Source organism: Passer montanus, unplaced genomic scaffold, assembly GCF_014805655.1.
Source record: "Passer montanus isolate IOZ18808 unplaced genomic scaffold, ASM1480565v1 scaffold43, whole genome shotgun sequence".
In the NCBI taxonomy this organism is placed as follows: Eukaryota; Metazoa; Chordata; class Aves; order Passeriformes; family Passeridae; genus Passer; species Passer montanus.
In genome coordinates this window covers 5,696,469-5,708,197 of record NW_024369151.1, presented here as the reverse complement: position 1 = coordinate 5,708,197, position 11,729 = coordinate 5,696,469, and the positions used below count along the sequence as shown (strand labels likewise).

At 52.2% G+C, this 11,729-nt stretch overlaps 1 protein-coding gene across 3 annotated transcripts; it reads left to right on the top strand.

The window, feature by feature from the left end:
- Positions 1 to 769: 769 nt before the first annotated feature.
- On the top strand, positions 770 to 11,429 carry KYAT1 (kynurenine aminotransferase 1). 3 transcript variants are annotated; one of them, XM_039719957.1, is made up of 14 exons: positions 770 to 922; positions 2,958 to 3,076; positions 5,224 to 5,282; positions 6,231 to 6,381; positions 6,670 to 6,819; positions 7,171 to 7,257; positions 7,363 to 7,491; positions 7,811 to 7,931; positions 8,555 to 8,631; positions 8,857 to 8,946; positions 9,282 to 9,468; positions 9,667 to 9,743; positions 9,908 to 9,994; positions 10,398 to 11,429. In XM_039719957.1, the coding sequence occupies exons 2-14, from the start codon at positions 2,996 to 2,998 to the stop codon at positions 10,464 to 10,466; spliced, it is 1,365 nt and encodes a 454-aa protein (XP_039575891.1). In that variant the 5' UTR covers positions 770 to 922; positions 2,958 to 2,995; the 3' UTR covers positions 10,467 to 11,429. The 3 variants fall into 3 exon arrangements, with proteins under 3 accessions (XP_039575891.1, XP_039575890.1, XP_039575892.1); XM_039719956.1 differs by having other exon boundaries at positions 9,847 to 9,994; XM_039719958.1 differs by lacking the exon at positions 2,958 to 3,076 and having other exon boundaries at positions 816 to 922; positions 9,847 to 9,994.
- The last annotated feature ends 300 nt before the right edge of the window (positions 11,430 to 11,729 follow it).

The following is an 11,729-nucleotide window of genomic DNA, read 5'->3' as shown; positions in this document are numbered from 1 at the left end:
GAAAGCACAGGAAAAAATGCCACTGAGCCATTTGAAAGCTCCAGATGTGACACAAACATTCTCACAGAGCCAAATTTTCCTTCCATCTGTTTGTTTCAGTGTTTGATTTAAACAGAAATGCAGAAAGCAGGGCTTTCCTCTCCCTGCAGACATTCCCTCCCGCTTAATCACCTCAGGGATGCCTGTGGGGTGTCGCGCTGGGGCTGGAAACCTTTGGCACAGCGGATGCAGCCGCTTCCCTTCCCCGTGGCTCATTTTTTCCTGCTGTGAAAGGGCGACAGAAATTATTCAGGAGACTTACACGGCCTGACCCATGGGTGCAGGGGAAGCCTTGTCACTAAAGGAAGAGGGCAGTTTTCCCTCAGGAGCTCGCTGCAGCAGCTGCCAGCTCCCAAGCACTGAGGGCGGGCTCAGCTCCTGCTGTCCCTGCCGGGCAATGCCGCAGGATCTGCTCGGGGCTCTGTCGAGGCAGGAGGACCTTACACTTACCCCTTCCCTTCTCGAGTAACATTAAGCCTGCAGGATGAAATATCTGAGAGGATTTTGACTTTAAAAATTCAATTTTCCAAATGACCGAAGGCTTCGCTCAAAGGGCAATTCCATGCCATTGCTAAGCTAAAGTGTTCACAGCCAAACCACCAAAAAATACGCCGCTACGCCAGCATGAGCTTCCACCTGAGCAACAAGCCGGGGCATTCCCCAGGCAGCCGAGCCCTCAGAGCCCTCAGAGCGGCCCCCGAGCGCCGCTCCCCCTCAGGGCTGCGGCTCCGCTCCCGCCTTCCTGCGGCCTCCGCCGCTCCTCCCAGGAAGTCCCGGCCGCAGATGAAGCTTTTCGGGCAGAGGAGAAGGCAGAATGTGTGCCAGTGCAGCCTGGGCGGCTGTGCCAGGCTTTGCAGCGTAAAGCAGCGCGGCCCAGCTCCATGTAAGTTGTTTGTGTCCCCGCTGTCCCTCTGGCAGCTGCTTTGTCCCCAGTGTGAGCTCCTGCTGCTCTCGCCCGGGTCCTGCGCTCCTCCCGGGGCACATCCAGGGACAGCCGTGTCCCCAAAGGCTCCCGGGTGCACCCCCGAGCTGCCAGGGGGGCGGTCGAGGAGCACGGGGATGGAGGAGAGGGCTGCGCCCCGCGGGCTGCCCGTGGTGAGCGAGCAGTCCCCGAGGTCACCTTCCCGGCTGTCACCTCCAAAACCCTCTGCCCAGCACAGTGCTCCCTTCCCGAGTCGGCTGCCCCCAGCCCTGTGCACAGCTCTGTGCTTTGCTGCTATCTGATAAAGCCTTTTTCACTGCCACGCTTTGATTCTGTCCCCTGCAGGGTAGGTCTCCTCGTTCAGGGTCTCCTTTGCACCCCAAAGCGGTGTCCCCCCACATCTCAGTGTCAGGCAAGCACAAGGTGGAGGTTTTACAGTCATAAGCAATATGACGCTCTGGCTTCCAATTTTTCCATAAGTTGTGCTATTTTTTCCCACTTGGCGAAGAGATGTGAAACCCCACTGGTCTCAGCTAGCAGCTGTTTTACACTTTTTTTTGAAATATCAAAAAAAACAAACAATGGGGATTCACATCCTGCATGTAAGGATGGAAAGTGCCCTTAGGAGCATTGAGAGCTTACCTGTGGGCTGGTCAGCTTCAAATCTGTTTTAATTTTTTGGCAGATGGGTAAATTAATTCATGGCTGGTCATAATAAAGGTGCATACATCCTCCAGCCTCATTGCTTTTAACTCAAGTACCTAACAAAACATTCACTTTTTTTACGTTAAATACTGCATGTTTAAGTAATGCTGTAGAATAGCTGAAGGAACCTGAGGTGAAGCAACAGGCTGCATTTTACTCACAGAAATCAATTTGTTTGGGGCCTTGAAGGAAAGGTAATCACTAAAATCACTTTATAGATAGAAGGTGACATCCTGTTAATTGGAATAAAACTTGTGACTAAACCAGAGCTGCAGCAGCTGAGAGGCCAGAGATTCTCTGTATGGGCCAGGAAGGTGAAAATGGGTGGTATTCACATGCCCTCTGAACACAGAGAAGCTGTGAGAGAAGCAGAGAAAAGAATGATCAAAACAGTTCTTATCTCATTTGCTGCTCCTGTGTTTTTGCACGTGTGGAATGTATTGGAAGATAGTTTATCTGAAGGAATTTGGTAATTGGATTCTGGTGGAGATAGGCTAATTAACATAAACAATCAGGTCCAAGCTGTGTGGACTGTTGGCTGCAGAGTCACAAGTTTTTGAGTAGTAAGTATTATATAGTATAGTATCTCTCTTTAATACAGTATAATGTAACATAGTATAGTTTTAACAAAGTGAGTGTTCAGCATTCTGAAGTTATCTGAAGGAATTTGGTAATTGGATTCTGGTGGAGATAGGCTAATTAACATAAACAATCAGGTCCAAGCTGTGTGGACTGTTGGCTGCAGAGTCACAAGTTTTTGAGTAGCAAGTATGATATAGTATAGTATCTCTCTTTAATACAGTATAATGTAACATAGCATAGTTTTAACAGAGTGTTCAGCATTCTGAAGCCTTGGAGTCAGATACCAATCATTCCCTGGTCAGAGGTTGCCTGATTTTTCTATAAGAGTGTTGCAAGGGAGGAAGGGCAGAGGCAGGAGTTACCTGGGCTCAGTGATACTCGATGAGTACCACATTCCCAGAGGATGCCCTCTCACGGGTGTCCATACCACTCCCATCAGTGCAGAGGAAAGTGGGGGAAGCCTGGACTGGGAGGGAGGAGGCAGAAGTCATGGTGGCCCTTGTGATCCTGATCCTGTGTGTCATGGGCACAAAGTACAGCCCCAGCACTGCTGGACATTGCAGTGATGACACACAAAGCAGCTCGTTTGGCCTTTTCCTCTCTGTGGCAGAACAGCCTCTGCTTGGGTCTGGGCCTGCCTGATCCCAGGCAGAGGTGTGCTTTAACCCTGTGGATCAGTTGCCTCAGCCCTGTCCTTTGGGAGTTGCAGGTCTGTGCCTGCAGGAGTGAGACAGCAGGAGCCGTGGCATGCTCAGGAGAGCGGGACCGTCCCTGCGCCACTTCTTGCTGGAGAAGAACAGTGCTGGACATAGCTCGTGCTCCAGAGAGGTATGGAATGCCCAGGGGGACTGTTCCTGGCTGGCAGCCTGCCCAGGGCACCTCATCTTGGCAGCAAGAGCAGGCAGAGCACGTCAGGAAAAGCCACTCTGGTGCAACTTCCTCTGTACCTGCTTATTTCTAGGGAGTTTTAAAGGACCCTCATAAGTAAGGGAATATCCTTCACAGAGGAAAAGGCTCCTTGTTTGTGGGGTTGCTTCTTCTGATGGTCTCTACTAGGGCCTCCTGGCTTGCAAAGTACTTGGAAAATACCAGCATCCCACTCAGAGATCCCAACACGCAGAGCAAGGCAGTCACACACAGCAGAGTGGTGGAAGATCATGGATGCCAAGTCTTCTGCACTGGCACTCAGCTCTCCTGTGTGACTGCCAGGCAAACTGCATCTTCTGTCTGGGGACAGAACAGACTGAAACAGATTTGAGGGCTGCATGGTCCTGAGCCTGTGTGCTCTCTATGGCAGCGTCACACACAGGCTGGGATAGGATGGGATGGAGGGGATATCAGGAAAAAAAAAGTATTTGTTATTTCTGTTCCTGAAGCAGACAAGGCCTTTCCTCAGAACTGGGAATTTCAAGGCTTAAGGCAGCTTCTTCCCACTGATCCCTATCACACTTGGTCATCTGTTAAATTCTCTGACCTGTGGCCTGCAGCAGCCCCACCTTGCAGAACAGCACTGGAGCTGTTAATATTTTACCTCCAGCTATCTTTTACTTCCCAAGTCCTTCTGCTCCCACCCAAATCAGCTCAGACACCAGGTCTTGTGACTCTAACAGCCATGAGCTTGTGCAGAAAGAGCAGAGAGGCTGCCCTGGAGCCAGTGACCTGCTTGCATTGGCTGCCTGTGGGTGGAGGGTGGAGCAGAGTCCACCTGGTGCCCTCTGAAGCACAGGGCTCCCCTGCTGGGTGTTTGCAAAGATCTCTGGTAAGGGCTGAAGCTGTATAAAAATCCAAGGACCTCAGCACAGAGCGTCCTTGGGGCACTACCCAAATTCTGCTGCAGTGCTGTGGGAAGAGCAGAGGGGAGCAGGTAAGTCCTGCTGCAGCTGGGTGTTGGGAGGAGGCTGACCTGGTATCCCCCCACATGCTGGCACAGCAGAGCACAGACCCCTGCACATCCCAGCTCTTCACCTCAGCTGCTTTCACATGCCTTCCTTGTTCCAGTTCAGATGTATTTTATTTGCTGTGGTGACAATGGCTTTCTTGACTCATTGCTTCAGGGCTGCCCTCCTCGTGCCCCCACGCTGGCTCTTTCTGGTGCACTGAGCATCCTTTGTCTCCAGTTTCCAGCCCCTTCCCTGTCTGGGTGCCTTTTTCCTGCACTGCTGAGTTACTAAATTCTGTCTCTGCTGCTTTTCATCATCCTTGTGATGAATTCCCCAAGAAGTACATCTAACTTTCTTCCACTGTGCTTATCCAACTGGAAGGAGGGTTTTGCTTTCAGTGTTCCTGCTGTCTTTCTTTCCACTCCCCTGAGCCATGATGTACATGGAAATTCCAAACCAGTCACGGCATGGTACCTCAGTGTCTGTACATCACACTGACCTCTGTGCTGTGCTCTCTTGCCTGTACCTACTTACTTCTTGGGTTTGATGTGATCTTTAAATAGAAAACTTCACATTTTATAGGATCTAGAGCAAGCCCCCTCACCAAGCACTTCATCAGGACAGAAGAGTATCTACTTCTGCTACTTCATAGAACAGCATGGAATAAAATAGTTTGTTCTTCCAGGAGAAGGGGGTATTTCATGGCCTGTAGAGTAAGGAGTCTTTCCTATCAAGGTGGAGAGGTTATGGAAGGTAAAAGCCTGAGGCCTGGGGTCCTTGGCCTGGCTACAGCCTGGCTGAGCTTGACCCCATGACCAATCCAAACAAGTAATGAGGTTTAAGGCATTGCCACCTCCCCAGTGAGTGTACAAAAGCTTCTCTTGTTCATCTATTTTCCCAATTCTTGTTGAAACTTGTAAGTGAAAGCAGAAACCACTGCAACAGTATTACTACTCCAAGGTCAGTCAGGAACAGCCCATGAAGCAATACTAAAGGGCACACCTTCTGTTGGGAAAAACTTCCCTGGGGAGGCCACGGCCCCTTTGTGGCCTCTTTTAAAAGCTTCAAACTCATTTTCTTTTTCACTCTCTGCAGGCAAAAATGTCAAGGCCGGTGCAAGCTCGGAGGCTGGAGGGAATAGATAAAAATATCTGGTGAGTTAAAAGAATATCTGGTTTACCCAGGTGGTAGATGTGGTTTTAGGCATCCTAAAACCAGATTGAAACCACAGTAGCCACACAGCACAGAGCAGAAGTTTCCCTCAACTGCTTTGCATGTGTTCAGGAAGCACGTCAGAGCAAGTTTGTCCCAGAAGACTCTACCATGAGTCAGTGCTGTACCTGCAGCTCTCACTTCAGGATGTATCAGGTTTTCTGCACCACTGGGCAGGCAGAAGCACCACCCTCCCTGTGACCCATCCACCCAAATGATCCCAGTGGCACCCAAATCTGAGCCAAGTGTTTGCTGCACACTGGCTGCAGCCTGGCACCTCTGCAAGCTCACCCTGGGGCACCACAAGCAGAGAGGCAGGGCAAGGGCTGCTGCAAATGCCATTCCCATCCTGCCAGGCACAATGTGGCATTGGGAAGGTTGTGTGCTGGAAGAAGAGATTTAAATGGTCTTTCCCCAAGGCCCTGATGTGCCTGGGCTCAAGCTACAAACTGCCAGTGAGATGGCTCTTGTTTGGTTTGAGATGAGCAGTGAGTTCAACCCACCCTGCCCTCAGCAGAGGCCTTCACAGTGTCTGGTTGCTAAATTTTGCAGGGCTGGTATGAGCTTGAAAACCTCCAAGTCCCCTCCTGCTCAGTCCAGTGTGATCTGAAACACCACAGGCTTTCAGCTGTGACCACACACTGACCACAGGAGCTGGTTCCTGGGAGAATAAATTAAAACAGTTCCCCCAGTGCAATAGTTCATCATCCTTGGTTTAATTGCAGCAGGTCTGAAATGAGCTGTGCTGGGTCCTGCCTGCCTATGAGCAGCAGGATGGCTCTGCAGGAGGGACACCAACCCCACTCCCTTCCAAAGGGATGCTGTGAGCAGACCCAGTGCCAGCACACTGCTCACACCTCTGAAAGTGCTTTTGTCTCCCTTCTCTCTAGGGTGGAGTTTGTAAAACTGGCTGCTACCTACTCCAAGGTGAACCTGGGCCAGGGCTTCCCTGACTTCCCTGCACCAGACTTTCTGACAGAGGCACTCACAAGAGCCCTGGGCGGGGGGAACCACATGCTGCACCAGTACACCCGTGCCTTTGTGAGTGACAGATCTCCCTCCCCAGCACCACCCCCTCAGTCCCCACCAGCCCTGGCTGCTTCAGAGCTCACCAGGCAGCTGTAAACAGCAAAAAAAAAGAGGCAAAACATACATCCAGCCTCAACCCATGCCCACTGTTCCCAGTAACTCCCTGCTTTACTGCGATGCTTGAAGCAGCCAGGCTGGAAGATCTCACAGGGCTCTTGGCTTCCCAGTCCCCTTCCAAGGGTTCATTCTTGGTTTAGGAATCTTCTGCAACCCAATTCCCACTCTCCTCTCACCCCACAGGGCCACCCACCTCTGGTGAAGGTCTTAGCCCAGTTTTTTGAGAAGCTGCTTGGACGAGACCTGGATCCTATGACCAATGTGATGGTGACTGTGGGAGCATACCAGGCCCTGTTCTGCTGCTTCCAGGCTTTAGTGGATGAAGGTGATGAGGTAACCCAAGATAAGGGCTTGTTGCACTGGCAGCCTTCCCCCAGGGGACCTGCAGGCTGGTTTTCATTGTCCTTTTTCAAAGCAAAACCAGTTTTATCCCCATTCTGCAGTATTTGAGCTTCCAAAGGAAGAAATTATTTGCTTCAGGGCATTGCCTCATTTCTGCATAAAGCAAAATAACCCTTTTTGTCCTGAGTGGTGATGTCCTTCCTGACACTCCCCACAGGCAATGCAGGTTCTCCATTACAGTAATTAGGGATTAAAATGTCCTGTCCCTCCCATTGCTCTCTGCACTCCTCAGGGAAGGTCTGAGCAGGACCAGGAGGATGCTGACATGTCCCTTTCTTCCAGGTGATAATCATTGAACCCTTCTTTGACTGCTATGAGCCCATGGTGAAAATGGCTGGTGGGACACCTGTGTTTGTGCCTCTGAGACCGGTGAGTGGGTGGAGAAGGGAAGAGTCACAGCAGTCAGCAAAGAGGTGAGTGGTAAACAAGGTGCAGGGGTAGCAAAGCAAACCAAGATTCCCATGTTCTCTCTAGAATCCTCCAAAAGATGGAAAATTGATGTCTAGTGCAGACTGGCAGCTGGACCCAGCTGAACTGGCTTCTAAATTCAGTGAACGGACAAAAGCCATCGTCCTGAACTCGCCCAACAACCCTCTGGGCAAGGTAACACTGCTGCAATCCACTGCTGCTGGGCCCTGGAAGCTGCTGGGGTGCTGCAGCCACATTTGCAGTGCAGCAGACTCAGCCTGCCTTGCACACAGGGGAAGTGGGTGCTGTGGGAGCACCAAATGCTGTGCTCATGGTGTTTTTAAGCCTTGTCTTTTGTGCCAGCAGTGCTTTTGCTCTGTTAGACCACTGCAGCAGCTCCTGCCCCTCCCTGGCACGGGAGATGGTGCCAGGAGGATACTCACAACCTGCAGGGACAGGCAGGGGCTCAGAAGTGCTCCTGCTGTGCCTCTGCTGCACTCCGTGCCTGCCGCAGGTGTTCAGCCGCGGGGAGCTGGGGCTGATTGCAGAGCTGTGTGTGAAGCACGACGTGCTGTGCATCAGCGACGAGGTGTACGAGTGGCTGGTCTACGACGGGAAGCAGCACATCCGCATCGGTACGGGGCAGGGCTGGGCGGGGCGGGGCTGCTCGGGCAGGGAATGGGCGCTGCCCTGGCCGCCCCTGGAAATCCCAGGAGCTGCCGGCATGCACAGCTGTGCTAGGCATGAATCCCCCACTGGAGGTATTTTGGTGCACTTCAATCTCAGCCTCCAAACCAGGTCCTAAACAGAAGCTCTGACTTCAGAGCCAGAGGGGAGATCTAGAACAAAAAGCCACTTGACTCCAGTGAAACTGATTTTTTTCCCTTTGTTTTGTAAAGCCACAGTTTTCTGAATGTCTCCAGCTCCAGGAAATTCATTTCAACACGGTTTCAGCCTGTTCTTCCAGTTGGAGTAACATACCATCACCTTGATGCAGGGTGATGGTGCTTGGCATCTCTGAGAGCCCCTGGGGCTGGGTACATGCCTGTGAAAAATGCTTAATTAAAAGGAGATGCTCTTGAGAAACCTGGCTGCCTGCTTGGGATGTGCTTTGAGGCTCATCCAGGTGAAAGATGTGCTGTGAACACTAAAGATCACTGTGGATTATGGTGGACAGAGAGCTCCCACGTGCCATTAATGCAGCCAGAAGGGAGCATGCTGAGCTCTGCCATTGGGGTTTCTCTCCTTTCACTGCCAGCCAGCTTGCAGGGGATGTGGGACCGCACGGTGATCGTTGGCAGCGCTGGGAAGACCTTCAGTGCCACTGGATGGAAGGTGAATGTCCCATGTGGCACCTCGTTGTGTCCCCATCCCTGTCCCTTTGCCACAGCACAGGGGACACTACGGCCACGCTCAGCTTTGAGCCTCAGGGTCTGAAAGTACCAGAGGTGCTTCATAAAAGTTCTGTCTAGAAAAAGCAATGAAACCAGCACAGGCAAGAAAGGGGAGCCTGAGCAGGCAGCCAGACTCACCATCCTCCTCCTCCTCTCCTGGCTGCAGGTGGGCTGGGTCGTGGGACCTGACAGGCTGCTGCAGCACCTCCGCACTGTGCACCAGAACTCCGTGTACCACTGTGCCACAATTGCCCAGGTAAGGCAGCTCCCTGCAGCTGGCCCTGCAATCCCAAGCCCTCAGAGCAGGGGTGAGAGATGGTCCTCTTGGCCACAGCTGACCTGAAAGGCACACACAAGTGATTTGTGGTGCCCTGAAGAGGCTCCTTCCTCTCTCCCTACAGTTGTTACATATCTGGGAGAAAGGGGAGAGTCCAGCCTGCCTAGGGTATACTCCTTATCTTGCATTGACAAATTTAAGGGGCAGTTCAGAGGGGCTGGTGGCAGAGAGCTCCCTAATCACCTGTGAGTTGCAGGAACTTCACTTCCCAAGAAAGCCCTGACCACTGGGCACTGGTTCCTCTCTCCTTACAGGAGGCTGTGGCTCAGTGCTTCCAGAGGGAGCTCACGCTCTATGGAAAACCAGAGAGCTACTTTGTCCAGCTGCCCAAGGAGCTGCAGCAGAAGAGAGACTGGTTGGTTCAGAGCCTGGATGGGGTGGGGATGAAACCCATCATCCCAGAGGGCACCTACTTCCTGGTGGCAGACATCTCCCCGTTCAGTGAGTCACCTGCAGTCCTGCCCAGGTGGGCTGGGTGTGGGGTGTGGCACTGCTGGCAGGGACAGGAACCTGCATAAACCATCATCAGAGCAGGGATGGGCTGCATGTTCCCCATCCCAGCTGCCAGGATGGGGGCTTGGGGCTCAGAGAGGCACCTGGCAGCTGTCCAGCCTCTGTCCTGCTGTGCTTCTCCTGCAGAATCTGATGTCCCTGATGTCCCCAGCTCAGACGAGCCCTACGACTCCAGATTTGCAAAGTGGATGGTCAAGAACAAGGTAAAAGGGTCTGGCCCTGCCTGCTGCCTTTACCCTGGGTGGGTTCATGCCCACCCAAGCTCATGGCTGGGGGCTGGAGTTCACCCACGCTGGGGCCCAGCAGGCTGCAGGCCAGCCCCAGAGCAGCACCCTCAGCCCCACGTGCCTCCTCCTCCTCCTGCCAGGGGCTCGCTGCCATCCCGCTCTCCGCGTTCTACAGCGAGGCCCACAAGAACAACTACACCAATTTCATCCGGTTCTGCTTTGCAAAGGTGAGACGTGGACAGCACTGAGGAAGGCAAGGTTGGGAGTAATAATCAGGGCTGGTTTAATGAGAGAAATGGCAAAAAGAAATGCAGGATGCCTTGTGCATTGGAGCCCCACCATGGCATCCCAGCTGGAGCAGCCACTCCTGCAGACACATGAGCTGAGCTGGGGGCAGCAGATGTGCCAGGGCTATCCTAAACATCCTGACTTTTCCATCAGCATCCTACATTTCTTAGCCAAGGAAGGGACTCTCTAGGTGCCCCTTTAGCTGCCCAGTGGCTGTGCCCATCTCATACTGAACCTGCAATGCTTCAGAATGAGAACAGGATTTTTGTGTCAACAGTGGCTGCAGTGAGGGGGAATAGGATTTGGCTGGGAGCCACTGACCACATCTGTGGTATTTTTTAGGAGGAAGCTACCCTGAAGGCAGCAAGTGACATATTGCAAAAATGGAAACAGGAGAAAGCCAGCTCCTGAATACACTGAGAGAACCAGGCTCTCCCTGGCCCTCAGCTGCCCCAGCTGCTCCTCTTCTTCACTTGTCTACAAACTTTGGTATGTTCTTCCTTCAGTGCTTTCAACAACATTTTCTGACAGACAAATGGTTAAGTTTTTTCCAGGCCCAGGGCCTGGGGGACATTTTCAATCACTGAAATGATTTCAAGAAATGAGACTGTGTGCACTGACAGCATTTGACATTTTATATGTGAAAACTTTGATAATCAGTTCTGGGATGCGTCCAGCAACACACAAGGTGAGGATGGCTTCTGGGCTCTGTCTCATCACCAAATTCTGAAAAGGTGTTTCAGGACCTGTCTTTAAGGCCATGCTGGAGGGTTAGTGTGGCTTGTCTTGCTCCACATCCCCACTCAGGGCAGCATTTCCACCAGCACTCACGTTCCCACAGGACTAGAGAGTGTCACCAGCCATCAGTAAGGTGACTCCTCTGATCCTGACAATTACAAACCCAGTGAAATGACATTTCTCATCATGAATTATTTTCCTACTATTTTTTTTCTGTGCATCTCTGGGGAAAATGACCACACAATTGTTTTCCCCCAGGAGCCAAGCTTTCACCAGTAGCCTGGCTATTGTCAAACCTTCCAGATTACTCCTGGCACTTTCTCAGGGCTTGGCAGCGTCGTCCGGGCTCCAGAGCAAAACTTTTTCTGGCCTTTGACAAATGCACACCGTGGCTGGGGAGAATGGGCACCTTGGCTTTGGCTGCTCCTACTGCTGGTGGCCACCACAACCTCCCACCCAGTGAGCTGGTGGGGTAACATGAGCAATTCTGGAGAGGTAAATTCTTGTATCAGTGTTGATTTCAGCCTGGATAAGAGGGTAAAACATCATCATCATCAACCACGTGGGAGTTGTGTGCAACAGACTGCGATGAGTGTTTGTAGCAGTTAAATTATTAAAGAAGAATTACTGCAATCATGGAAAAGTGTCTCTGTAATGACTGAGGGACTGATGGAGTTCTCCTTGAGAGCTGCCTCATCTCTGCTGGGCCCTGTGGTGGTGGCTACTTGTCCCACTCAGGCTGGTGGGGAGAGCTCTGTAGGTTTTCCATTTGGAGCTGCAGCTTGGTGATACCAACCCTTGGAGGCAGAGCTGCTTGGGCCAGGAGGAGGGAGGGAGAGAGGGAAGGGGGCAAAGAGCCACCTGCCATTCCTGGCATCCCAGCTCACCTGCGAGCTCAGCCTGGCTGGGAGGGGGTTGCTGAAAGCCCTTTTGCAC